This window comes from Mytilus californianus, unplaced genomic scaffold (assembly GCF_021869535.1).
Source record: "Mytilus californianus isolate M0D057914Y unplaced genomic scaffold, xbMytCali1.0.p SCAF_8, whole genome shotgun sequence".
Taxonomy (NCBI): domain Eukaryota; kingdom Metazoa; phylum Mollusca; class Bivalvia; order Mytilida; family Mytilidae; genus Mytilus; species Mytilus californianus.
The window spans coordinates 40,075,522-40,103,466 of NW_026262734.1; the positions used below are offsets into that span (position 1 = coordinate 40,075,522).

Genomic DNA, 27,945 nt, shown 5'->3' on the forward strand with positions numbered 1-27,945 from the left:
TACACAATATTCATTACCACAAAACTCAGTAAGGATCAAGTACAATTTTTTTGTTTCAGTTCTCTAACTTGAGTTTGCCTCAACCAAATGTTATGAAACTTTTACACAATGCTTATTACTACATAATACAGATTAAGTACGAAATTAGGTGGCAACACTTTTACCATTCTAGAGTTATGTCCCTTTATAAACATAAAAATTGCTGAATTTTTTAGTTTTGTCTCAACCAAATGTTGTAAAACTTATACACAACTGTTCTAGAGTTATGGGTGTTTACAAATAGAAAAATTGCTGAATTTTTAGTTTCTGTTCCCTTCTAAAGTTAGCCTCAACCAAATGTTATGAGACTTACACACAATGCTTATTACCACAAAACTCAGATCAAGTTCAAATTTGGGTAGCGTCACTTTTACCGTTCTTCAGTTAAGTCTCTTTATAACTATATGATATGCAAGCGGGGGCATCATCTGTGTCCACATGTGGACACTATCCACATTTATTTTTCTTATTATGAGTAATAGGATAACTATATTTAGTATGTGCGTACCTTGCAAGGTCCTCATGCCCGTCAGACAATTTTCAATTGACCTCGACCTCATTTCATGGATCAGTGAACAAGGTTAAGTTTTCGTGGTCAAGTCCATATATCAGATACTATAAGCAGTAGGTCTACTATATTTGGTATATGGAATGATTGTAAGGTGTACATGTCCAACTGGTAGGTGTCATCTGACCTTGACCTCATTTTCAGGGTTCAGTAGTCAAAGTTAAGTTTTTGTGTTTTGGTCTTTTTTTCTGATACTATATGCAATAGGTCAACTATAAATGGTGTATGGAAATATTTTGGATATACATGTCAGTCTCACAGGTTTTATTTGACCTTGACCTCATTTTCATGGTTCATTTCTCAGTGTTAAGTTTTTGTGTTTTGGTCTGTTTTTCTTCAACTAGAAGCAATAGATCAACTATATTTGATGTATGGAAGGATTGTAAGGTGTATATGTCTGTCTGGCAGGTATCATCTGACCTTGACCTTATTTTCATGGTTCATTGGTCAATGTTAAGTTTTCATGGTTAAGTCTGTTTCTTAGATACTATATTTAATGTCTAAATTGATTGTAAGGTGTACATGTCTGTCTGGCATGGTTCATCTGACCTTGACCTCATTTTCATGGTTCATTGGTCATATGTTAAGTTTTCTTGTTTAAGACTGTTTCTTAGAAACAATAAGCAATAGGTCAACTATGTTTGGTTTATTGAATGATTGTAAGGTGTACATGTATTTCTCGCTTGGTTTATCTGACCTTGACCTCATTTTCTTGGATCATGTTAAGTTTATATTTTTATTTGTATTTAGGACTATCAACATAAAATCAATGGTTAGTAAAGAAGGCGAGACATTTCAGCGTGTTCACTCTTGTTTTTATACTACTGCAAAAAAAATTTTGCGTCGTATAATGCTATGATGTCGTCGTCGTCCGAAGACACATTTGGTTTCCGGACAATAACTTTAGTTTAAGCTAATGGATCTCTATGAATTTTTTACCAGAAGGTTCAATACCACAAAAGGAAGGTTGGGATTGATTTTGGGGGTGATGGTACCAGCAGTTTAGGAATTGGGGAACAAAAACAAGCATTTTTGTAGTTTCCGGACAATAATGTGTGTGTAAGTGTATGGATCTGTACCACAAGGTTTCATAACACAATGGGAAGGCTGGGATTGAGTTTGGGGTTAAATGCCCCAAACGTTCAGGAATTAGGGGCAAAAAAGGGGTCAAAAACAAGCTTTTTTCTAGTTTCCAGACAATAACTTGTGTTTAAGTGTATGGATCTCTCTAAAATTGTACTACAAGGTTCCATACCATATAGAGAAGGCTGGGATTGAGTTTCGGGGGGAATTTCTCCAAAAAGGGGGGGGGGTCAAAAAGATTTTTTTTCCAATTTTTTTTTTGGGGGGGGGGGGTTCATTTTTTTTCTTCAAAATGTTTGAAATTTCAAATTTTTGAAATCTTCAATTGCACAGTATTGCACAATAGCAAGAAATCTTCAATTGGACAGTATTGCGCAATAGCACAGTATTGTACAATAGTATAGTATTGGGCAAAAGCAAGAAATCTTCAATTGCACAGTATTGCGCAATAGCACAGTATTACACAATAGCACAGTATTGCGCAATAGCAAGAAATCTTCAATTGCATAGTAGTGTGCAATAGCACAGTATTGTGCAATATCACAGTATTGCGCAATAGCAAGAAATCTTCAATTGCACAGTATTGCGCTATAGCAAAAAAATCTTCAATTGCACAGTATTATGCAACAACACAGTATTGCGCAATAGCAAGAAATCTTCAATTGCACAGTATTGCACAATAGCAAGAAATCTTGAATTGCACAGTATTGCGCAATAGCAAGATATCTTCAATTGAAAACAAATACAAATGTTTTAACCAATATCGATGGGATTAATTAAGTCTTTAATTTTTGGGGGTTCTAGCCTTGTATAATTTTTTTGGATATTGGGCCCCATTTTTAAATTGTTCTACATTGAGGTCAAAAGGGTCCAACATTAAACTTTGTTTGATTTCATCAAAAACTGAATTATTGCGGCTGTATGATTTGCTGAATCTTATTGTGCATTAAGATTTTTATTATGGGCCCTGTTTTCAAATAAGTTCATATTAAGATTTGAAGGGTCCAAAATGAAACTTTGTTTGATTTCAACTAAAATTAAATTATTGGTGTTTTTTTATATGCTGAATCTAACCATGTTGTTAGATTTTGGATATCAGACCATTCTAGGTAAATTAAATGTCCCATTTCAAATTTTTAAGATCTTTGACCACATTTATTTTGTGTCAGAACCTATATTATAAAAATTTGATCACAATCCAAATTCAGACAGTATCAAGCTTGAATATTGTGTCCAAACTTGCCCCAACTGTTCAGGGTTCGACCTCTCGGTCGTATCAGGCTGCGATCTGCGAAGCATTTTATTATTGTATTATCTTTCCTTTTCGTTTTGGTATTCCCCCGCCATAGCGGAGGGAGCATTAATTTTTACCCTTGTCCGTCTGTACATTTCAAAATTGGTTTCCGTTCTCTAACTTTAGTTTGCCTCAACCAAATGTTTTGAAACTTATACACAATGCTTATTACCACAAAACATAGATCAAGTTTCAATTTTACCTTTCTAGAGTTTTGCCCTTCACAAATGGAATAAAATGCTCCGCTGGGCGCAGCTTGATACGACCACATTCAAGCCTGATGCAGCACTGAATTAGGATTGTGATTAAATATTTGACACAGAATGAATGTGGTCTAAGAACTTAAAAAAAATTTAATTTACCTATTCAAACCATTTCATTATTATTTGTTTTTGTATATAAATCAGAAAAAATCAATTTAAAATGGAAAATTTTAAAGAAAAAAAAGGAAAAAAAGGAAAAAAAAATCCCTCCCCCAAATTTTTTGAACCCCCTTATGATTCATCACCCCTAAACTCAATCCCAACCTTCCCTTTGTGGTATGGTACCTTGCAGTACAATTTCAGAGAGATCCATACACTTGAACACAAGTTATTGTCTGGAAACTAGAAAAATGCTTGTTTTTTTGCCCCTTTTTGGCCCCTTATTCCTAAACGTTTTAGGCAATTACACCCAAACTCAAACCCAGCTTTCCCTTTGTGATATGGAACCTTGTACTACAATTTCAGAAAGATCCATACACTTACACACAAGTTATTGTCCTGAAACTAGAAAAATGCTTGTTTTTTGTCCCTTTTTGGCCCCTAATTCCTAAAATTTTGAGGCAATTACCCCCAAAATCAATCCCAGCCTTCCCTTTGTGGTATGGTAGGTTGCAGTACAATTTCAGAGAGATCCATACACTTGAACACAAGTTATTGTCTGGAAACTAGAAGAATGCTTATTTTTGGCCATTTATTCCTAAACGTTTTGGGCAATTACACCCAAACTCAATTCCAGCTTTCCCTTTGTGATATGGAACCTTGTAGTACAATTTCAGAAAGATCCATACACTTACACACAAGTTATTATCATGAAACTAGAAAAATGCTTGTTTTTTTACCCCTTTTTTAGCCCCTAATTCCTAAAATTTTGAGGCAATTACCCCCAAAATCAATCCAAGCCTTCCCTTTGTGGCATGGTAGGTTGCAGTACAATTTCAGAGAGATTCATACACTTGAACACAAGTTATTGTCTGGAAACTAGGAGAATGCTTATTTTTGGCCCCTTATTCCTAAACGTTTTAGGCAATTACACCCAAACTCAATTCCAGCTTTCCCTTTGTGATATGGAACCTTGTAGTACAATTTCAGAAAGATCCATACACTTACACACAAGTTATTATCATGAAACTAGAAAAATGCTTTTTTGCCCCTTTTTTGGCCCCTAATTCCTAAAATTTTGAGGCAATTACCCCCCAAATCAATCCCAGCCTTCCCTTTGTGGTATGGCAGGTTGCAGTACAATTTCAGAGAGATCCATACACTTGAACACAAGTTATTGTCTGGAAACTAGAAGAATGCTTATTTTTGGCCCTTTTTTTGGCCCCTTATTCCTAAACGTTTTGGGCAATTACACCAAAACTCAATTCCAGCTTTCCCTTTGTGATATGGAAACTTGTGGTATAATGTCAGAGAGATCCATACACTAACACACAAGTTATGACTGGAAGTTACAAAAATGCTTATTTTGTCCCCTAATTCCTTAACTGTTAGTACTATAACCCCCAAAATCAATCCCAACCTTTCTTTTGTGGTATTGAACCTTATGGTAAAATTTCATAGAGATCCATTCACTTAAACTAAAGTTAGAGTGCGAAAAACAATGTGTCTTCGGACGACGACGACGACGCCAACGTCATACCAATATACGACCGCAAAATTTATTTGCGGTCGTATAAAAATTGCTGAATTTTTCGTTCCCATTCTCTAACGTAAGTTTGCCTAAACCAAATGTTATGAATCTTATACACAATGCTTATTACCAAAAAACACAGATCAAGTATGAATTTTGGTGGCGTCCCTTTTACTGTTCTAGAGTTATTCCCCTTTACAAATGGAAAAATTGCTTAATTTTCATTTCCGTTCTCTAACTTTAGATTGCCTCAACCAAATGTTCTGAAACTTATACACAATGCTTATTACCACAAAACTCAGATCAAGTACGAATTTCGGTAGCGTCACTTTTACCGTTCTTGAGTTATGTCCCTTTATAACGTGATATGCAAGCGGGAGCATCATCTATGTCCCATGGACACATTCCCCCACCGTTCCCCATTTATTAACAACTGATCGAGAAATTAAAGGGGACAGTGTTGACATCTGAAATAAGTCTGTTACATTTTTATTCAGGAACCTCGTCATTTTTTGTTGTATGTCATATCAATATTGATGTTTTCGCTATTTGAAGAATTGGTTTTTAGAGACAGATCTTTTGATTGGCTGTCGTTGAGTGTTACTCGTTAACACTGTACCGATTTAAACATTGTCAAGTTACTTTGGGGACACTTCTTTTTTACGTACTGATGAGTTATTTCGAATCTGATTGGTCAACCGACAACTGAGGATTTCGTTATACTTTGGAACTCATGTAAACCCGATAGAAATAATGCAGTTTAAAACATTTACCGTATCGGTAAGCTTTATTTATAGGCACTGGCTACGATTACGTTGAAATGTAAGATCATGTAACAATAGTTAAAAAGTTATTATTACGTTGGACACTAATTGCTGGAATGATTTGTTGGGTAAGGAACCGATTAATTACGAACGTGACAATAACATTTGTTTCTACGGTTACGTTGCGTTATTGTTCGTTAGATTTATCAACTTTTAACCTACTATAGTTTTGTTGCTTAATTCTTAGATAAACTTGATAATAATAATAATAATAATAATAATATTAATAATAATAATAATAATAATAAAGATATTAATAATAATTATTATTAATATTATTAAAATTATTTTTTTATCATTATTATTATTAATTATTATTCCACAAATAAAAAAAGTTCGATGAAAACTGGTCCAGATTCGATGCGCATTGAGTGGTAAAGATATGATTGAGAGAGATGTTATCAGGGAAGAAAAACCAAATGCACCAATACTGATATGTCTCACGTTGTCATGTATTACGGACATTCAAGAGAGACGTTACTACCGAGGAGCTAGGAATATCAAAAGACGAACATGTTTTGGCTCTTGAATTGCTTCAGAAAATGGCTTATGCTAGGTCAGAAGACAGCTACTCAGAATTTTACCAAGAAGTGAAAGACACAAATCTCGAATAAATAAAAAACAAGAGTGAAAAAAAAGTAATTTAATGGCACTATTAATTAATTTTACAATACTTGATTAACTGTTCAAACGTACTGTCGCCAATAAGAACGAAATTGCGATCACAAAACATCTGGACTCTGAAAATGAAAATAGGTTCATCTCCAGCTAAACACTGTTGATACCTGTCGGCAAATGTCAAAATCAATTGCCTTCACAAATAGTTCTCGGCTTGTATTTTTAAGTTTTATTGTTTATTATTTTCCATTTCAGCCATGCTAAGTTGGATATTGAAATCAGAGATGAACATTACATCAGTAATGGACGGAAATGAGAAAACATAAAACAAGATTACATGTTTCCAACAAAAATTTTGGACGAAAATATAATCATTTCAAAAATAAAAAAATATTTTTCACCTGAAGTATGGCAGACATTGAAAGTTGCTATAACTTCAAAAAGGGATATTGCAAAGTGGAACTGTTTAGTTTTCAAAACCGACGTGCACATTGCTGCATCACTCTGGACTAAGTAGATTCACCTAAAATGCGTTGGATAAAACATGCTCCTTAAAGCACATACTGATTGTGAAGAAGTTGCCATTGTACATAAATAAAAAAAAATGTATGCAATATTGTAGCATTGCAGTGTTTACGAATAAAAGTTTTCAAGTTGTATTTTAATACATATTACTAATCCCATCATACATTGAAGTGCATTAACGTAACAATAACACAACATAATTCAAGTTGTATTTTAATACATATTACTAATCCCATCATACATTGAAGTGCATTAACGTAACAATAACACAACATAATTAAAGTTGTATTTTAATACATATTACTAATCCCATCATACATTGAAGTGCATTAGCGTAACAATAACACAACATAACCGTAAACACAAATATTATTGTTACATTCGCAATTAATCGTTTCCTAACCCAACCTAGCATTCCGGGAATTAGTGTCCAATGTAACAATAACTTTTTTATTATTGTTACATTTCAACGTAATCGTAGCCAGTGCCTTAGGTATATGACTATTGTAGGCATGAGCTAGCATCGATCATTTTGTATCAATATCGTATATTCTGGTTAATCGCAAGTACACTGCAGAAAAAGATACTATAGACAATATTGATTTCTATGCAAATAAAAACAATTGCAAAGAGAGCCGTCAAATTATAATTGGTATCAACTGGTTCAGATGTAATACAGTTCATGAATATATTATTCTGGTCCAAATTTTTTGGATTTTTTTAATAGTTAGTCCTCGAGCATCGTTGAAGTGTCATTAATTGTCGAAATACGCATCTGATTCAGTGAAATTGGCAATGTTGATATTTTACTATCACTAGGTTGGTACCTTTGCTGGTGGACTGTCGGTCTCGGTGGTATCACTAGCCCAGTAGCCAGTACTTCTATTGGCATGAAAATACGGATATTGTTTTTGATGGAAATTTGCCTGTAATAAAATTTTGGAAAACATTTTAAATTAAGGAATATATCTCCCTCATGCTAAGCCCGGATTCCATATCCGGATTTGGCTATACTTAAGGTCCATCTTGGTTTGATCATCTCTTCAACGTTTGTATTAGGATTTGGATTTTTAAAATATTTGGCTGGAGCACCACTGAAGAGACATTAATTGTCGAAACGCAAAATATTTACCGTTAATGTTATAACTACCACTGGGTCGATAATTCGGCTCGTTCACGGTTAGTCATCGAAGGTATCACCAGCCAAGTTGTCAGGTCTTCGATATTGGCATGAACATACGGATATTGTTTTTGATAAAAAATTGCTGTTATAAAGTTTGGAGATTATTTTAAGATAAGGAATATGTCTCCCTCATGAAAAGCCCGGTTTCTTTGTCTGGATTTTGGGTTTCTTTAGGTCCGTTTTGGTTTGATCAGCTCTTCAACGTTTGTATAAGAATTTGGATTTAAACATGCTGGCCTCTAGCATCACTGAAGTGACATTAAAAGTCTAAATGCGCATCCGGTGTAGTAATTTTGTACCGTTAGCGTTATTGAAAGTTAATTTAAATTTGCATGCACGTTTTGTTTACAGGAACAGCATTAACACAGTTCTAAGTGGTCAATAGCCTTATTATTAAAGTTGCGTCAAATTTGCATTCATCTTTTGACTGTATAATGTGTATTATCTCCAAGCAAGTAAAAGAGAGGCGAAAGACACCAAAGGGACATTCAAACTCATATAAGTCGAAAATAAACAGACAACGCCATGACAAAAAAAGAAAAAGACCAAAAGACAAACAATAGGACACAAAACACTACACAGAAAACTAAAGACAGAGCAACACGAACCACACCAAAAACCAGGGTGCATTAAAATGCATTAAAACCCCCAAAGTTAATTAGCAGTCAAAGTATTCGATGAATGAAATATTTTTATACGATTTTCAATTAATAATTACATAAACGGTACCATTTTTGTTTCTGCACTAGATGCACATTTCGACAATCAATGTCTCTTCAGTGATGCTCGAGGCCAAAATATTTGAAAATCCAAAGCTTATTAAAAAGATGAAGAGCTATAAACCAACAGGACAACAAATGTTAAACGTGCACAAAGGACTAAGTAATAAGTGTATATGCATGCATTGGTTTAATTGTTTCCTTAAATTTTAATCACCAATAACTCGTTTCATATCACCTTTATGCAAAATATTGTTTTCCCATCTAAAAACATATAAAAGAAAAATATTAAGAGACGAAACAACTTCGATGTGTATTATTTTCACCCTATAACTGTTGTATGTTGTACTGTAACTATTGTTAGTTTGTTTACATTAATGTGACTTTTGCATCATGCATGATGATCATATAAATCGCAAAATTAAAACATATTTGTTATACTTAAATGCAAGTCTTTCACGATAGACACATGATTCATATCTCGTGTATTATTGGAATAATAATTAAGTATTGAAAAAGACAAGTGTCCGATATTTGATTTAAGCAAGCCTAAAAGATGTGCAAAACCGTCCTTATAGAAAATCACATTTTTAATGAGAAGTTGGGACGAGATTGGTGTACGTGTACGTGGCCTTGAACTCCATTAAAACTCGTATTTAAACTACGAAAACTACAAACTTAACTTGAACAATCAAAATATGATTTATTTTGAAGTATCTATCCATTAATGGTTGATTTTATAGTGTTATCTTTTATATAGACGACATATATTATAATTTTGTTTGACTGAATTTTAAATAGCGCATAAGTGCTGTATTCTTCGTCTTACATGCTATTTTTCGTGCTCTACTATTCCTCTATATCGAATTCAAACCCGTTTTCTAGTACGCTTTCCTCAAATAATTGTTTCCAATTAAAAATGCAAGCCCGATAAAAAATAAACTGCTTCGCCAAGCGCAGCTGGATACGACCGCAGAGGTCCAACCCTGAACAGTTGGGGCAAAAATAGACACAATTTTCAAGCTTGATACTGGTCTGCATTGGATTGTAATTGAATATTTGACACATTATAGGTTTCTGACACAGAATAAATGTGTCAAAGAACTTGAAATTGGTTGTATGATTTGAATTTATATTCAATTGAAGATTTCTTGCTGTTGTGCAATACACTGTGCTGTTGCGCAATACTTAGTAAATCTGTTTTCAGACTATATACAAAGAATTAGCAAAATAAATTGTGACCCCCAATTTTTTCTTTGGAAAATAGACAATTTCTAAAATCTTGAGGGAAAAAAAATTGACCCCCACCTAAAAAAATTGGTTTACCCCCCCCCCCCCCCCCCCCCTTTTCCAAAAAAATTAATATTTGAAGAGAATTTTATTTTGAGGAAAAAAATTGCCTCCCCTAAAAAAAATATAAAATTTAACCCCCCCCCCCCCCTCCTTTCCAAAATAATTAATTTTGATTAAATTTTCTTTTTGTAAAATGTGATACAAATTAAGAGACATCCATACACTTAAACACAAGTTATTGTCTGAAAACTAGATTTATTTTTGTTTTAGACCCTTTTTGGCCCCTAATTCCTGAACGGTTTGGGCAACTACCCCCAAAATGAATCCCAACCTTCTACTTGTGGTATTGAAACTTTTGGTACAATTTCAGAGCAATCAAAATACTTATACACAAGTTATTGTCCTGAAACTAGAAAAATGCTTGTTTTTGCCCCTTTTTGGCCCCTAATTCCTAAACGGTTGGGACCATGATCACCCCCAAAAACAATCCCAACCTTGCTTTTGTGGTATTGAACCTTTTGTTAAATTTCAAAGAGATCCATACACTTAAACTAAAGTTATTGTCCGGAAACCAAATGTCTTCGGACGACGCTGACGCCGACGACGACGTGATACCAATATACGACCGCAAATTTTTTTTGCGGTCGTATAAAAACCACAAGAACTTTGGACGAAAGAAGTAATTAATATATATCAATTCTCTTCTAAAAATAACAAATTGGTAATGAGTTTCGTATAGGACGTTGAGAAAGCAACAAATAAGCAAATTCTATATCAATCAATCGAATTGCTGAATAAACTCATCATAGATACCAGGATTCCAATTTTGTACACCAGGCACACCAAAGCCAATGTTGCATAACTGTTTGCTCTTAATGGAATTTTATGCGACTGTCATACAAGTGAGAGGTTTAGCTAGCTATAAAACCAGGCTTAATCCACAATTTTCTACATAAATGCCTGCACCAAGTCAGGAATATGACAGTTGCTTTCCATTTGTTGGATGTGTTTGAGCTTTTGATTTTGCCATTTGATAAGGGACTTTCCATTTTGAATTTTCCTTGGAGTTCGTTATTTTTGTTATTTTACTTTTTACCTGAATTTTTAATACCATATTTGGTGAACCGTGATTCGCCGAGGTTATCAACAGTACCAACCGTTCTTTAGACATCGTTTATTGATATAACAAGCATTTTGAGAGTATAAATTGCATGGCAATACATAGTCCCCTACCGGTTAAGAATTTATTGTACTGGAACAAAATGCTAACTTGATCTATAACTTGTCATGGTGTAAACTATATAACAAATATCAAGTCAATATCTTCAAGCATGATGAAAAAAAATATTGTTTATATATTTACTGATTATTTGAGTGAATTTACTAAGTCCAAGGACCATAACTCTGCACAAAATCATCAGACCGGAACAAAATTCGATCTTGATCTGTAACTTGATAAGATAAAACTATATACCAATTATTAAATCAATATCTTCAAGCATGACGAAAAAAATTGTGGAAAACTGATTATTTGAGTGAATTTTCTAAGTCCAAGGACCATAACTCTGGATAAAATCATCAAACCAAAACAAAATTCGAACTTGATCTGTAACTTGTCATGATAAAACTATATACCAAGTATCAAATCAATAACTTCAAGTGTGAAGAAAAAGAGTGTGGAAAACTTATTTGCCGGACTGACGGATGGACAAACAGACAGACAGAGTGAAAACCTAAAGTCCCCTTCGACTTCGTCGGTAGGGGACTAAAAATAGGGTTCATTCCCTCTATTCCCACTTTTTATAAATCTGGTAAGAAAAGTTAATATTTCATGTGGGAATAGGGGGAAAACTTGTGCAAACAAAGGATTATACTGTACAAACATTTTTTAATCAACTGTTAATTGACCAGTGTTTTTTTTATTAGGACAGGTAATAAGTTATTTTTGCATCTGTATGAATTCTGTTTTTTTTTAAACAAAATAAATATGAAAGAAATTAAAATATATGATTTCTTTTATAACACAAATTCAACTGCAGATTCAAGCAAGCATAATATAACACAAATTATACAACAGCACTAAATCAAATCACACATTCTAGCACATACATTAGACAATCACTGTATACAAGTCTATTAAAGTTTATCAATCTATTCCACGTGAACAAGGTGGGAGGCTGCATCACCAAACTCTAACTCAGTCAATTAAAATTAATCAAATCTGATTGCTCGTGCTTTGAAGTAAAGTTAACAGTTTTCACCCATTATTTTACGTCTTTGGTTATTGGTCCAAGTAATTATATTTTTAGAGTATACTTTTGTTCCACATCTTAAGATTATACTTGGTTATAATATTATTTTATATCATGATTTATTTGTACAGCAGACAATTCTTTAAGGTTATAAATTCAAAAATTTTAAAATAAATCTTACTTCAATCTATTTATCATAATTATTCTTTATTTTTAAATATATCTTTGACGAAAAAAGAAATAAACTAGGTATTATACATAAACAGTGTACCAAATATGTTATGTTTTAAAAAAAAATACAGGTAAATCTTAGGTGAAATTCTAATTAACCTTGATTGTTATAAAAACAAATTATTTATCAAAACATCTATTGTTATTTGCATGTGGGAATAGAAGGAATAGTATTTTTAAAAAGTGGGAATAGGAGGAAGACACCAAAAATAGGAGGTGGTATGATTGCTGATGACACAACTCTCCACCAGATGACGTAGAAGTTTGCAGGTTACCGTACAACAATGAGCAAAACCCATACTACATGGTAAGCTATAAAAGGCCCCGAAATGACAAACTTAAAACAATTCAAACGAGAAATTTAAACTAACGGCATGATTTATAAACTTAAACGAAAAACAAATATGATATACAGCAACAGACGACATCCACTGAAGTACATATCATAGGGATTGCAACCCCACTGTAGATGGTTATGTTATTCATCCATGATTGGCAATTTGCTTCTGGTTATACATGTTTAGCTTTACTTTTGGTCTTAGTGGTTTTAAAAGCTCTTCAACGTTTTATTAGGTTTTTGACTTTCAAATATGTTGTCCTCGAACATCACCGAAGATACTTTAATTGTCGAAATACGCATCTGGTGCAATAAAATAGGTACTGTTAATGTTATTACTACCACTGGGTGGTATCTCTCTTGGTGGACTGCAAGTCCCCGAAGGTATCATCAACCTTGTAGCCAGAACTTCAGTACTAGCATGAAAATACGGATATTGTTCTTTTTAAATTTGCAGCTATAGCATTTCGAAATAGCTACAAAATAAGGAATGTATCTTCTTTGTGTATAGCTCTGATTCCTTGGTCGGATTTGGCTATACTTGTGGTTTCATTTGGTTTTATCGGCTTTCCAACGTTTTTATTAGCAAGGATTTGTATAGTTTATTTAGTTTCTTACTATACAAATCCTTGGTATTAGGGTTTGGATTCTGTAAACATTTTGTCCTCGAGCATCACTGAAGAGAAAATGCGCATCTGGTGCAGTAAAATTGGTACCATGTATATTGATATTTCCAATGTATATCTATTGTTTGCCCAAACGTTAGACTGCGTTTAGAATTACTGTTCATCCAAACATGCACACTAGCTCATTAGATTTAATCCGAATGATTATCAAATACTCAAAGTTTTAAAACTTGTGACATTAATGCTATTTTTACATGAAATCGGTATTTGTAACAAGTTTTAATAGTTACATCGTGCATAATTACACTTTCCGAAGCTCAATGGTGACGCCCCGTCCCGTTCTTTTATTTTTCACTTGAGTGCTATGACCTAAATATTACGGTTGAAAAAAAATTTAATATGTTCATGTAGCGTATTTAGCCATTGAAAATATAGTAAGTTTGTATGTAAGAGATTTGAATAATAATTTCATAAACTACTTTATAAATTTCACGAGTTCTGAATTCATGATATTTCTTTTCATTGTTTATATGTTATTTTAACGTTTTTTTGTGTGAACTTTGCATCAATACGACTCTTGTGGAAAATGTGCCGAATACTTAAAGAATTCTATACGGAAGGGAGATAATTTGTTTTCCAATCATGCCAGTGATGCAATATTGAAGATTAGTTATCTATAAACATTTAATTGTTAAATAAAATATACAAACATAACTCATGGAAATTGATCTCTGAAACATGAATAACAAACAATGTTGTGATGAACTATCAAAATACAAAAGAAATGTATTGCACATGTACTAAATATTGATAAATTAGTGTGTAAAATGTGACCATAGTCATGATACTTTAAGACTAAGTAAAAACAAATCACATCAAATATACAAAGCATACATATTAATCACTTTAACACTATTCCCTTCACATCTAGACAATATAAACAAATCATCACGCCTCTATCACACTTCGTATCAGAGTTTATAAATCAAACAACGTCATCAGTATTTATATAAATATAACAAAGATATATCATGTTATACTCAAATTGTTTATAATGTGAGTATCAATAACATATTACATTCTCAACAGGTCAATTTTACGTAAAAAATACTCTCTTCACATTAAGGTTCCGCATGCACAACAAGAAATTGTTAACAAGAAAAGCACATTACAATATTTATTCATAGCAATCTTCATCGTCGTCAGTCCGTCTTCCCCTCTTTGCTGGCACCATACCACCAATCAAACCATTAGCTGTATTGAACAGATTAATTGGTGTGCTACCATCTGTGATTAAGGTTGATTTCAGTCCAAGGGACTGCAACATACGGACCTGTTGGTCTGGTCCAGCGGACGCCATGGTTGCCAAGGTATTTGCTCCAATTGCATCCACCATATTCTTGAATTTGGTTGTCTCGATAGCTGACATTTCCCTAGATTTGCTTAGTTCCATTTCATCTTGTTCTCTCACATATTTTAGTTCTGCCTCTCTTGCTTGTGTAAGCCGTTCCAATTCAGATTCCTAAAATAAGATTTCATATTGTTGTACTAGCTCTATCTTGAATAATAAAACTTGTCAGCTTAGTCGAGTTCTATGAGTAGATAGCATGCAATTTTGGTGTAACGTGAAAATTCTAACACCGTAAAGATAATTTCAGATAATAAAAGGACTGTACCAAAACAGAACATGGGACATATACAAACTTGGAAACAGTACCATTATTAATTCTATTATATACTGAAATGATTCCAAATACAGTTTGTGTGTGAGCTATTCTTCATAACTTCATCAAACGCAAACAGTAAAGCTGTCAAATCTGACTGATTTAAGTTTTGACCTATAAACCACTTATGCCATCAAATACCAGTAAAAGTTTACATAAACCCTGCTACTTACTGATTCAATTTTCATTGCCTGTGATTTCAGTTTGGCCTGGTCTACAGCTGCCTCGCCTTCAATCCTGGAAGCTTCAGCTCGAGACTGTGCCTCTGCTTTAGCCTGACCAGTACTTTCTACTGCAGCACTGTTTGCCTGTAATTCTAACAATTGTTTCCTGGATTTTTCAGCCTCTGCTTCATCTGAAATCTTCTGTCTCTCTAATCTTCCTTTAGCTTCTTGTTCTAATCTCTCTGCTTCATGTCTATGATGTGAAAAGCAAACTTTGAGTAATAATGACGAATGCAATCTTTATCAATTAACTTATGTCAAAGGAGGTTCTACAATTGTACCCATCAGTCTTAACGGACAGGGGTCATGCTAAAAATGTTCTTTCTGGCATGGGAAGAGTTTCCATATATAACTATTTTCGTATTAGTTCATTTTGGATGTATGATACATTTCAAGTTTCTCATGAAATGTGATATAATCATTTAAAAGCACTCAGACACACAAACAGTCATGCTTAAACTATACATGATCAGTATAAAGAAGTTTTTTTCTATTCTATACAAATCCTTGGTGTACACCAAACGTTACATTAAAACTAGATCTTCAACTTTTAACGTTTACAGATAAGTTTACTCGGATGATATTGTTTCTATGGATTTTTTTTATCAAATTTGAATGTTCTGCAAACAGTATACTCCGACTACTGAAACTTATCATCCACATATTGTTGGTTCACAGCCAATTCTACTTAATATGTCTATGTGTCACTAACGATGTCTATAATAGTAGATATTTTGTATATCCTCTAGTAAGTCTACAACGGTTACATTATAATACTTCTGATGACCTAGCAGACATACAATGTCAGTTATCAGACAAATACATTCATTTACACATGGCTGGTGCACTTCTGAATCAATTCCGAGGCAACAGTAGTTTACTAGACCTGGAAAATGCCTAGAATTGTACTTTTCGAATATGCCCCAGCTTCTTGCAAGTTTGTTTGGTCATAAATACCCAAGTTTATAAATTACCTACCTTGTAACAGCTTCCTGTGAGTTTAATGTGCATTCAATGGCTAGCTGTACCGATTTCTGTAGAGTTACTTACCTTGCAGTAGCTTCCTGTGAGTTTGTTGTGATTTCAATGGCCAGCTGTACAGATTTCTGTAAGGCATCTCTTGTTCTCTGATCTACAGGCTCCACCGATTGGATATCAATACTGGTGAATACCAAGTTGTTCTGTGGGAATCTAAACGTTCCTCGAACTTTTCCTTTCTCATCAAAACCAAATACTGAAGATCTGATGATTCTTGCAGAATTCTAAAATGAAAGAATGTATTTCTTTTAAGCTGACTTTTGATTTTATAGGCTCCTACGTTTCTACAAATTTACACATCATGGCTTTCAAAAGTTTGTGTTTGGGCGTTTATGATGTAGGTAAATCCAAAAAAGCGCTTCGAACACACTTAATTGATACAGTCTTACACCCATTTAAGAAAATGTTTTAGGTTCCCATCATGAGTGGGTTGGAGTGTGCCCTCATTCAAATATCATTTTCCTAAAAAACCGACCATTTCCTGTACAAAGATAATGCTTACCTTATGGAAATCATCAAACTGTACTTGTGCTACGGCCCCTCTGACACGGGAGGCTATAGCCTTGCAGGCATCTCCAATGAAATCTGGTACACTGAAAATCTTAGCAGCCTCTGCTTTATCTTCTTTGCTCTCAATTTCAAAGTGCCAGTTGTACGACAGCTGTAAAGACAGTCTTGCATGGTCAGATGTTTCTACAGTAATGATGTCAGTACTGAAGTCCGGTCCGAGAAACAAACACAGAGATTTAATAACATTGTTTTTCTTTGGTTTGCCACCAGAAAGGCTTAGCTTTGTGAATTGTTCATCAGGACCCAATAAAACCAATTCGGGACCAAAAACCACTCTGTAACGAAAGATTAAATTATTGTTTTATAATATAACTTGCATGTCATTATCTTGTCCTACATATTGTTAGATACAACGATTAGTCAAACCCTTTCCTGAATTGAGGCTAGGAACAGTCAAATTATAATGACTACTTTTGAGAAAATTTTAATAATTTTTGTTTTCAGTTTACATCAAAAACATGAACATGTTACATGTTTGAGTATATATGTCTCAATAATATATCACTGTCTTTAAAAATGTACAATATTTGATCATTTCTGAACGTAGGTTATAATTGAAAATTCCTTGAGGTATAAATTACAAATGTTATCAGTATACCTAGCTTTCTTTTCTTTATAATCGTAAATCTGTACAGCAGCATTGTGTGGAACTCGGAACGTGATTACACGTGTTTTGTCTCGTGGTTTTGATGCCTCACTTCCTGGTTTTGGCCCTCTCTCGCCAAAGGCCTGTGGATTTTTTGCCTCTGCCAGCAGTGTCTCGACTGCAGGAGGAAGTTCCTTGGCCCATAATTCCTCGTCCTGATTTAACATGTAAGTTTCTCCAGTTACAGCTCTGACCTAAAAATTGCATTAGTACTTGATATGACAAGGTAATAAATAATAATATATGCTTTAAACAATCAAGGTATCTAAGCTCTGTTTATATTCAGTTATTTTTACAGACTAAGGAATGTTGCATTTGATGTCTTAAATCATTACTTTTTCACATTGATGTTCAATATAACTGCATTACCAAATATCAAACTATCAACTGACTTCTGAAAGAAAGATACACACATTTCAATAGACCACTTTCGAGTTCGTCGCATTGCCATCAAAAACTGGTTTTAGTGAACATCATTCGTGCGTTATGGGGTGTCGTCACTTCCTTCACATGTTGAGCGAGCGGTTGAAAAAAATATGATTCTATATTGCACGAACCATTCGGCAAATTAATTTCTTTTAATTGATAATCAGCACTGCTATCGTTAGGGAATTGTGACTAAGTACCTACGGAATAAACATTATTTCTAGTTTATCCTGCACATGTGACGACCACGAAGACGCTTGATGAACTTTAATAGTGCAGGGATACAGGCGATACCCTGTATCTGGTAAATGACGTCATAAAGGCTCGCATAATTGAAGAACTTTTCCGGTGAAGGAAATAACTCGAAAGGGGTCGATTTGTTGAACATAAAAACAGTATGACAAACCTTTCCAGTTTTGATACATCTGACATAGATACCCTCATTTTCATCCAGTGGCAGTGCAGTTCTCTTCATGGTAACCTCTACCTCCACAGGTGGCACGTACTCTGCTGGTCCCCGAATCATCCATTTATCTCCTGGTTTTCGTTCTATTTTCTAGAAAAATAAGCCTTAGTCATTAGAAATATATATCCAGTAAAAACAAAATAAACGGAACACAGCAATTATAATTTGCATTAATACCACCTACAAAAAGAAATAATCGCAAAACTGTTTTTAAACAAATCAATATTTGCATTCAGACATTTATCAGTAATAAATGTGTTCCCAGAATAAGTACTGACAAGGGAGTAATAGAAGTAATACCATAGGCACTGGCCTTTGAAATTTTAAGCATATGTATACTAGCATTCAGGCATACTTCACGTGATTGCAATAACAGCTTGATGAGAAATTCTTTTTCACAAGCTTGGGTCATTTTCTCTGTTTACTTAGAATATTTTGTTTAAATGTTTTGGTATAATTACAGACAACCAATCACAAAACGAATGAACGAACACGTGACCTAAATATTTAATAGTGTTCAGAGTTAAACTTACAGCATCTTTATCAATGAATGATTCTGTGGCTCTCAGGATAACACCTTCATCTTCACCAAGTACATACACATTTTGAATTCCTCTCTCAAATCGTTCTCCAGGGAGTAAAAAGAAAGAACATTCACCCTAAAACATACAATGTGAAATGAGAAAAACTATTTACTGAGGAAATTAAGAAAGACACAACTGATTAAAACATTACAGTTAAATGAAAGAACAACCTTCTGCTATCAATTTATTCTCTTTATATTAATAAAAATCAAATTTTCCCAGAATGTAACATTTGGATACGAATACAAAGACAATTACTCTTTTGGAGCTTGTAAAAATGAAATGCCCCCCACCCTATCTTAAGATTTTGTTTGCAAGTGTTGATACATTTCTGTTTTTTTTTCTCCATTGGTGTTTTTTTCTGGATTTTAGCTTGACATTCAAAATAATCATTTCAGTAGATGTCAATAAATTAGCTGCTTTTTTTACATCCTACATTACATCAGGGTGCTTTGGCCACGGTTAAAACTACCCCTATTTACATAAACCCGTTTCATCTTGTCAACTTAGTAATGTCATACTTAATATCATCTAATAGCTCAAAGACATGCCTTTGATTAACCTCGGTAGTACAGTACATTACCTCTGCTAGGTCATGAAAAAATTAATTTACCTTTACTAATTTCTTTCTACCAAGCTGTAGTCTGCCATGTTCATCGGAAGGATCAAGGATGATACAATATTGTCTAGAGGTTAGTGTGGTGATGTTCACGACTCCGACAACCTGAAAAATCAACATATAACCGTCATGGTCTTTATGGTTTATCAGAAAACTAGGAAACTTTTCCTCAGCAGTAACAACTATTTCTTTTCAGTAGGCGATTAGTTTCAGTTTTCCTAATACATTGGCCTTACTAAACCATCGAGGCACTAGTAACTATGAAGACTCTGGATTAACCCGTTTTGGACATAGCAGTTTTGACGTATTTGACGGAATAAACCAAAGTGTGAAAAAAAGTTTTGCTTGATTTGTTTGTTCCAGTACACTTTATTGAGTTGTACTCAAATCGTTCAAATTTACAAATATTCTAATCTCTATTTGACTCAATTGGTACTTTTCTAGAGCAGTACTTCTTAACCTAGTCTGAACTGTATCTAGGATGGATCTCCAAAAACACTCAACCAAAGAGAAGATGTGTTCTCCAAAAAGAGTTTTCCTTCATTAAGCGCAAATAATAATAGTTGGTCATTCCATATTCCATTTCATGTTAAACCACTTATTTAAATCCAGTACATACCTCTTCATACACATTAGGTATGTGTGTTTATTATTACACCAGTAAGGAACATACCTCTACATACACATTAGGTATGTGTGTTAATTATTACACCAGTAAGGCACATACCTCTTCATACACATTAGGTATGTGTGTTTCTGTGTCGGTCATTTTGATCAACCATTCCTCTCCGTTCTTCCTGGTTACACCAAAGTCATCTTTAAATGTTCTCAATGATATCATATGAAGGGCTTTCTGCAAGATAACACCATACATTTTAATGCTGACTAATGTCTTGTACCTTATTAAAATGGTGATCAATTATGTCAAATTAACTTTAATGAGTAGTAAATTGTTTGTTTCAATTATGTTGCATTTTCGTTCTGTCTGTTATCTAATATCTTAAGGATACTAGTGTTTGATCTTTTTTTTCCGTCCACAATTTACAATGCAATGTATTTAAAAAATAAATGGGGAATGTGACCATGGGACACAGATGATGCCCCCGCTTGTATAATAACGTTATAAAGGGACATAACCCAAGAACGATTAAGAGTTCAAACAATCACATCCTCAAATAAAATTTTCATTGGTTGAATGCATGGAATGTTATCAATGCGTTATGTAAAAAGTAGTGATAAAATCCGGAAAATTGATAACTATCAAGCTAGCATCATAAGGGTTTTGACTGCATTAATGCAATCTTACCCCAAGAAAAACCTGAAACACTTACTGACTGATCATAGATCTATTTAGAACTCTTGCTTCACCTTAAAATATCACACCTTATTTTTATTGCCACTTCATCTGAATGAAACTATATTTACCTTATCTGTTAAAACATAAGCGTTGACAACATCTACGACTTCTTCATAAGCTCCTGGGAGGTAAGCTCCAGTCTTCTTTACCAGCCATTCCTCACCAGTTACCCTAGCAACACCTTGTCTGTCAATAGTCTCCTTCCTAGCCCGCAATCTTATGGCCTGGTTAGGTCTAATGACTGTGGCCCTGACAGTCTCCTCAATAACAGCCTCCTTCCTTGGGATATATGTTCCTGGTCCTTCAAATAGCCACTCATCCCCAGCTGTTCTCTTTTCCTCATCATCATCTTCAAAGTCAAGAATAGCTCTGAGACGAAGAGCTGAGTTGGCTGCTACCACTTTCAGGGCGGTTACAACCTATAAACAACAAGCAAGAAAATCAAATCAGCTGCTACCAATGTCATTAGGTTATAACGTATAAACAAATAGGGAGAAAATCCAATAAACTGCAATTACTTTCAACGGTGATACACCTATAAACAACAAAGGAGAAAAATCAAATCAGCTGCTACTTCATTTAGGTAGGCTACAACCAATAAACAACAAGGGGGAAATCAAATCAGTTACTGCCACTATTTTTTAGAGGAGTTACAACCTACAAACAACAAAGGAGGAAACTTATTGGTGACAACGAATGGGTCAGCCGTGGAGGTGATATCATTGAAAGTCAATGAGAATTCATAATAACTTTCCTTTCTTCATTATGCTAATTGCAAATATTACTAGTATATCATGTAACCAATGAGCTGTAAAGCTTAAGATATTAAAGTATATATACTACTTAACCCTGATCAGTAATATGTTACTGAAGATGCCCACAAGAACCATTTTAGGGGAACCCATGCCCAAAAGCTTGAATTAAAACATCAAGTATTAAATGTGTATTTTCGACAAGTAATAATTATTCATTTACATTTAGTCTAACCACTATATGCTGTTCATTGCTAGATCAAATCTGGCACATGTTATCACTAATATCATACCTGTTTCAGTACTTCTCCAGGATACAAAGGGAAAGGATCCTGTGCCAATCTAATCTCTTGGTCAGCATGTACAAGTTTGGCCTGTCCACTTTCATCAAAGACAACTTTAGATTCTTTGTCCCTCAGTACCGGGTTTTCTACGATACAATAATGCCTTGGGGGTACAGTGATCATACGCTCTGGTCCATATACCACTCTGTAAATATCAATACACATTACATGTAGTATATCCAGCTTATTACGGTATTGACTTTGAAAAATATAACCTGATAAAAATTTACTTTAAATTTGCCTGACCTGTCTTACATATGATATGCCGCAAGTCGATCTTGTCAATATTAAGTTTGACCAGTTTCATGGCCGGTAATGTAACATTGAATCTCATTTCGGCAGTGTACTCTGTCCTTTTGGTGTAATAAAAATCCACGATAACTTTTCCCTAAGGTTGTACTTCTGACGTAATAAACACACTAGTGTGAGGAAGATATACACTAGGACAATTCATTTACCGGAAATTCTACTCACCGGAATAAATAGGCTATAGTAATACTTACTTTTCATTGTCTTGTCTGACAAATGTCTGTGGACCAATCTCAAGTCTTGTAACATTGAGATTCTGGTCTAGAACATGGAGGTAAAAATAAGGAGGGATTCTGTATATTGATTCATCTCCCCGCCTTGAAGTCGACATTGTGGATGACTTTCTGTTTAGCTCTGCAATAATACAAGTTCCTTTTAAATTGTTGATTTGAAACTATCGATTACTAAAACAAAGTCTTGTTAGAGAGCAGTGATTATATATGTCTATTAGTGTGCGAGTGTCTCAAGTGTTATGTTAAATGTCTGCTATTACGGTTTCTCGCTTGTTTAAACATACTATTCATAAATATTCACCCTTACAATACTGCATATAAAATTCGTCCCTCCGTTCTATTTTAACCAGAGGCGGATCTAGGGGGCCCGGGGAACCCGCCCACCCCCTAAGTTATGGAGCGCTTCATTTATGGTTATACCAGAATTTTTAGCGGTTCCTCTACAATTTTTTTCTTGTTTGGGCCCACCACCCCCTTTTCAACTTTGATAATCTGATAACTTCATATTACCAACTTTGAATATGTTTGTTCATAAAGTGTGAGCTTCTGTTTTAGAATGAGCGAGCGAGATGATAGATGTAAAGCTTACGGCACTGATATGATTTAAAGAATACATTGTGATAGTAATGCAGAGCTCCAGATAAGCTGCGTATTTGCGTGATCACGCAATACAAATAATTAAAAACCCAATGCATTTGCCCATTGCAGGGTTCAATAACCCAATTAATTCAAAGGAAAACCCAATAATATGCCAAAACCATGAGTTCTTAACTCTTTTATTCGCTATCGTTTGCGTTATTTACCCTTATCTGACTACAGTCGTCGCGTAAATCTATTTTTATAATATTTATAATTGGAAATGTCCTTTCGTTCTTTTAAAATAGAGCCCTGCATCAAGTAGCTGTAATGGGTCCCTGTTGGAATTTTCCGTTGCTCAAAAGGTACACGTGTTTATGAAAACATTTCGATCTGCTCGGCGTTTATCCAATTAGCGTGTGACATGCTGTCAAATTTTTCGAATTGCTCGGGATTTATCATAACATACAATGAATTAAAACGAAAGTAAATGTCCGATAAAAATATTGAATAGAAGCATGTTTTCGGCTTCTTTTTGATAGCTGAGGGAAAGTTATGATGATAACAAGACTCAGCTAGTGATTTTAGGAAGCGTCCATTGAACGCACGGGCGTGCTTGCGTACCTTAACGAGAACATTGCTATAGAACGATAAACACGGGGTTTCGTCAAAAACGAAATCAGTTGGAAAGCATCGGAAACCAAAAGTTCTGATAAGGGACAACTTAACCCAGATATATGTAAATTGAATTAAACAAAAACAGTTTATATATTATTTTTTTCACTTAAGTTGATAAAGGAATACACATATCCGTTTTTTACGTCAAATTATGCATCTTGACACTTTCTTTGTTTTGGTCTAATTGTTCTGGATGCTTAAGATAGTTGTCTTATTGGCAAGTGCAGTATAACATTGTCATTTATTTACTTGATGTTGCAGAATTATTTGTAAATTTGTAAAATGTGGTCTCCATCATTAAACCACCCTATAAATCTCAAGGTTTTGGGGTATATCTTAAATCTGGGAACTACTTTTTATTTTTTATTAAAAAGTATATCTGGCAAATAGGTGAAAGGACTTGCAAAACTTTCTTACAACACCTAAATTTCACATATATTACATAAAAATCTAAACACTTAGTAACACCTATCCCAACTATAAACTGTAGGGTGATCATATGGGATCTAGAAAGGCAGTTAGTTACTGTCCAACTAGTAACACCAGCTGCAGTTTACATAAGTTTTGAGAAAATACAAAACTGACAGAACGTTTAAAACGGGACACAAATTAAACGTACAATTGCTCGTCAGTGAATAAACCAAATAAAACAGCTAAGCACATATACAAAGAAAGAAACACATTTAAGATGGAAACACATCTGGGGTTGATATAATGTGATTATAACATGCCTAAATATTTAATATTGTGTTGATGAAAAAACCCAATACATTAAGGAGCTTGGTGGTGAAAAACCCAATTTGATATTTGCTTGAGGGGTGAATTGGAATTGATAATGCAATTAAAAAACTTTATCACCCAATTACATAAAAAAATGGTGGGTAAAAACCCCAATTTGTGAATTCTTATCTGGAGCTCTGGTAATGTTTCTCTTTTAATGATATAAATGTATTTAAATGAAGGTTTCCAACTTAGCCGTTTAAATGTTTTATTTATTTCCTATTTATTTGTTCTGAAGCAACGACACGTCATTTTCAATGGGCTTTCAATATAGCTGGTCTCGGAGGTTTATACTGGTACTCGGCCGTTATTTGACAAGTATTTGTATATTTCGAAGGCATACTTAATATTTTACGGAGGGAACCAACCTAGCGAAGGTTATACTAGATGCAGGTGTCATTCTCACTGTACGTACATTTCTTTTTCAATATAATGGTCCAAGGACACAGTTATCGTCCTCTACAAATATAGTCCCTAGTATGAACAGTGTATAACTTGCTTTTTTTTTTTGATACACTTTCCCATTTTATTTCTTGATATTTTATGCATGAAATATTAAGTAAGGGGATGAAATTACATGTTAAAAAAAATTGGGTGCTGAATCTTTATGTTAAGTAGTGATTTGGTCCAGTTAAAAAAGGTCAAAAATTAGAATGTCTGAAGCTGTCAAACTGAATTTTAGCCCCCCTTAACACAGAATTGTCAATATTTTGAGTTAGAGCTGGTAGAAGTTTCTATAATTTTGATATTTTTTGTATCAATAGTAGTACACTACACTGTAAATATCTTTTTGAGATAGAGCAGGTGCGATTTTTTTAATTTGTATTTATTGTCTAAAAGAAATGCACTACGAAATAACTGTGTTCTCGGGCCTAATACCTCCTTGACTATCGATGTAATTGCTTGATGAAACAATCCTCCATGTAGACAGTGATTCTTATGTATGACTGTAAATAGTCAATTTATTAACAATGTGATGTTTTAAACCCGTTTCATTTCTCAGCCTGGCAAAGTTGACGATATATCTTTTTTTCTGTTTTTGTTTTGAAACTCCAAATCGCTAGTTGTAGTTGGATTCCGTAACCGCGGCGGTTTGGTACCGAGTCTACCTGATTGTCTATTTCAGAAATACGTAGCATGCACAATGAACTTGTATAGTACAAATATTTTGTAGTTTTGTCCTTTAACAAGTTGAAAACAATTACTTAAATGAGTTATAACAACCTGTTTTGGACAGATTAGCCCAAATTGGTTATAAATCTTTAGTGCAAACAATCTTATTTTTTTTATTTCAGCGAACATATTCTAAAGGATCATTTGTTCAGACCATCTGTGTCAGTTTTTTCAAGACACTGAACAAGTTCCTAGTTTGATCCCCCTGAAACCGTCCATCAAACAATGGATTAACCCCCTGAAATCATTCATCTACCAATGGATCAATATCATTAACCGGTATCCCGAAAAGTTGTTAACTTTATATTATCATTTGCACTTTGTAACATTTTCCCTAAAATCAACAATTAAGATTGTATGTACAGTAAATTCACATCCCATTTGTATTCATTAATTGTTGTTTGTTTACCGTCCAGTGGCAAATATTTAATGCATGTTCAGGACGAGATCCCATTTAAATGATGTAATTAAAATAGATATTTGCTATATTGAAGGTGTATTGAAAAGTCCCACTGTTACATGGGCATTGGTTGGACGGTTGACGGAAATAATGAAATAAACTATATAGTTGAATAAGGAAGGCATTTTTTAAAACCTTTTAGTTAATGTCTTCTTCCATATACATTCAACTTTCTGAATATACTGGCAAATTGGTTCTGCATGGTTAATAAAAACAGGATAAAATGTGAGATTTTCGATAAGAAAAAAATTATTGCACAACACAAAATGTCCTCTCATATTGTGTGTCAAAACATGTTAATTGAATACCATTAAAATAATAATTACGAAGCAAACTTTAAGTAATCAAGACTCGTCGCATTTCTAACATAATATACGGTTTATTAATATGTATTAAAACTTGAGTAATTCTTGACCTGCAGTTATTATGTTTATAATATTCAGATATGACTTACCTTACTTTAATTTACAGCCTAAAACTTAAAAACAAGATCTAAATATAGGAGTGACCGACAATTTTCCTACCTGGATAAAAAAAAATGCTGACGGTATTGGCTTTTACCCTAAGTTGTCTGGATACAAGCCAAACAATTAAATCAATATAAATGTATGAATATACGTGTATTTAATCATTCAGGTGTTTGTTTACATTTGAATTACTTTCAAATTTTACATTTTTCACATTGTTATAACGAGGAAGTTATGTTGCTTCCGCATCGATTTCAGAGATACATCGCACGCACCTCTTTAACATAAAAGAAATGTAAATAATAGCAAGTAATAAGAGAATATATTGTGTTTACCCTTATTTAGACCGACACGTGTACCCTTTCATGTTCAGGCATGATGGAACTGGTGTTTCAAAGTTCAATTCGTTAACATCTACATGATTTAAATGCAAAACTTTTTTCAATTACTTTTTGCTTATATCTTATACTCTGTACATGTCAAACAACCCCACCCATTGGTCACCACCCTGTGATATTATGATAGTACCCAACAACACCATAAAATGTCGATACACGTTTTGTTTTATACAGGTTTACGGAAGAAAAAATCACAGTGAACATGTACATAACACTCTTAATACACTATATATTGGTATTATTTCGATCAAGTGGTGTGCCAATCTTCACTGAATATTATATCTATTATTGCTGGGTTATTTCTCGTATAACGCATATAACATTTACATATTTAATCAATAAGATTATGAAATAATTAGCAAATAATAACGTTGAATTTTAAACAGTTATTAAACCTTACCTTTCCAATGAGCAGCTGCACGAAGAATAAAGTCAAATTAAATGTTGACTGAGTCCAGATGATTTGTGGTGGTGCAATGGAAAGAAATAGAGTAAAGGCTAAAAATAGAAACTGGGGATTTCACAACCACATGCAAATATACGTCACAACGTTATACATATAGACAATTTTGTTTATGTTAGAATTGCCAGGGTAGTATTATTTAGTGCTTCTTCGTCGCATGCAGAATGAGAGAC

The 27,945-nt window shown here is 33.9% G+C and overlaps 1 protein-coding gene across 2 annotated transcripts; it reads right to left on the bottom strand.

The window, feature by feature from the left end:
* Positions 1–14,155: 14,155 nt before the first annotated feature.
* LOC127711465 (major vault protein-like) lies at positions 14,156–27,809 on the bottom strand. Of its 2 annotated transcripts, none has more exons than XM_052217535.1 (13): positions 27,710–27,809; positions 22,739–22,898; positions 22,185–22,380; positions 21,208–21,558; positions 20,510–20,635; positions 19,777–19,887; positions 19,113–19,238; positions 18,520–18,669; positions 17,640–17,881; positions 16,974–17,316; positions 16,484–16,695; positions 15,383–15,626; positions 14,156–15,007 (listed from the first exon to the last, which is right to left on the bottom strand). In XM_052217535.1, the coding sequence occupies exons 2-13, from the start codon at positions 22,873–22,875 to the stop codon at positions 14,663–14,665; spliced, it is 2,583 nt and encodes an 860-aa protein (XP_052073495.1). In that variant the 5' UTR covers positions 22,876–22,898; positions 27,710–27,809; the 3' UTR covers positions 14,156–14,662. The 2 variants fall into 2 exon arrangements, with proteins under 2 accessions (XP_052073495.1, XP_052073496.1); XM_052217536.1 differs by lacking the exon at positions 27,710–27,809 and adding an exon at positions 26,899–26,928.
* Between the last annotated feature and the right edge of the window lie 136 nt (positions 27,810–27,945).

Bases quoted from the DNA above. Each gene is read 5' to 3' on its own strand.
- LOC127711465 (XM_052217535.1), bottom strand. From the start codon at position 22,875: ATGTCGACTTCAAGGCGGGGAGATGAATCAATATACAGAATCCCTCCT. The intron at 20,636-21,207 runs GTAAATATAGTT...GTTATCTTGCAG, and splicing joins CTTATGTTTTAACAGATAAG to AAAGCCCTTCATATGATATC. The intron at 16,696-16,973 runs GTAAGCATTATC...CTTTCATTTTAG, and splicing joins AGTTTGATGATTTCCATAAG to AATTCTGCAAGAATCATCAG.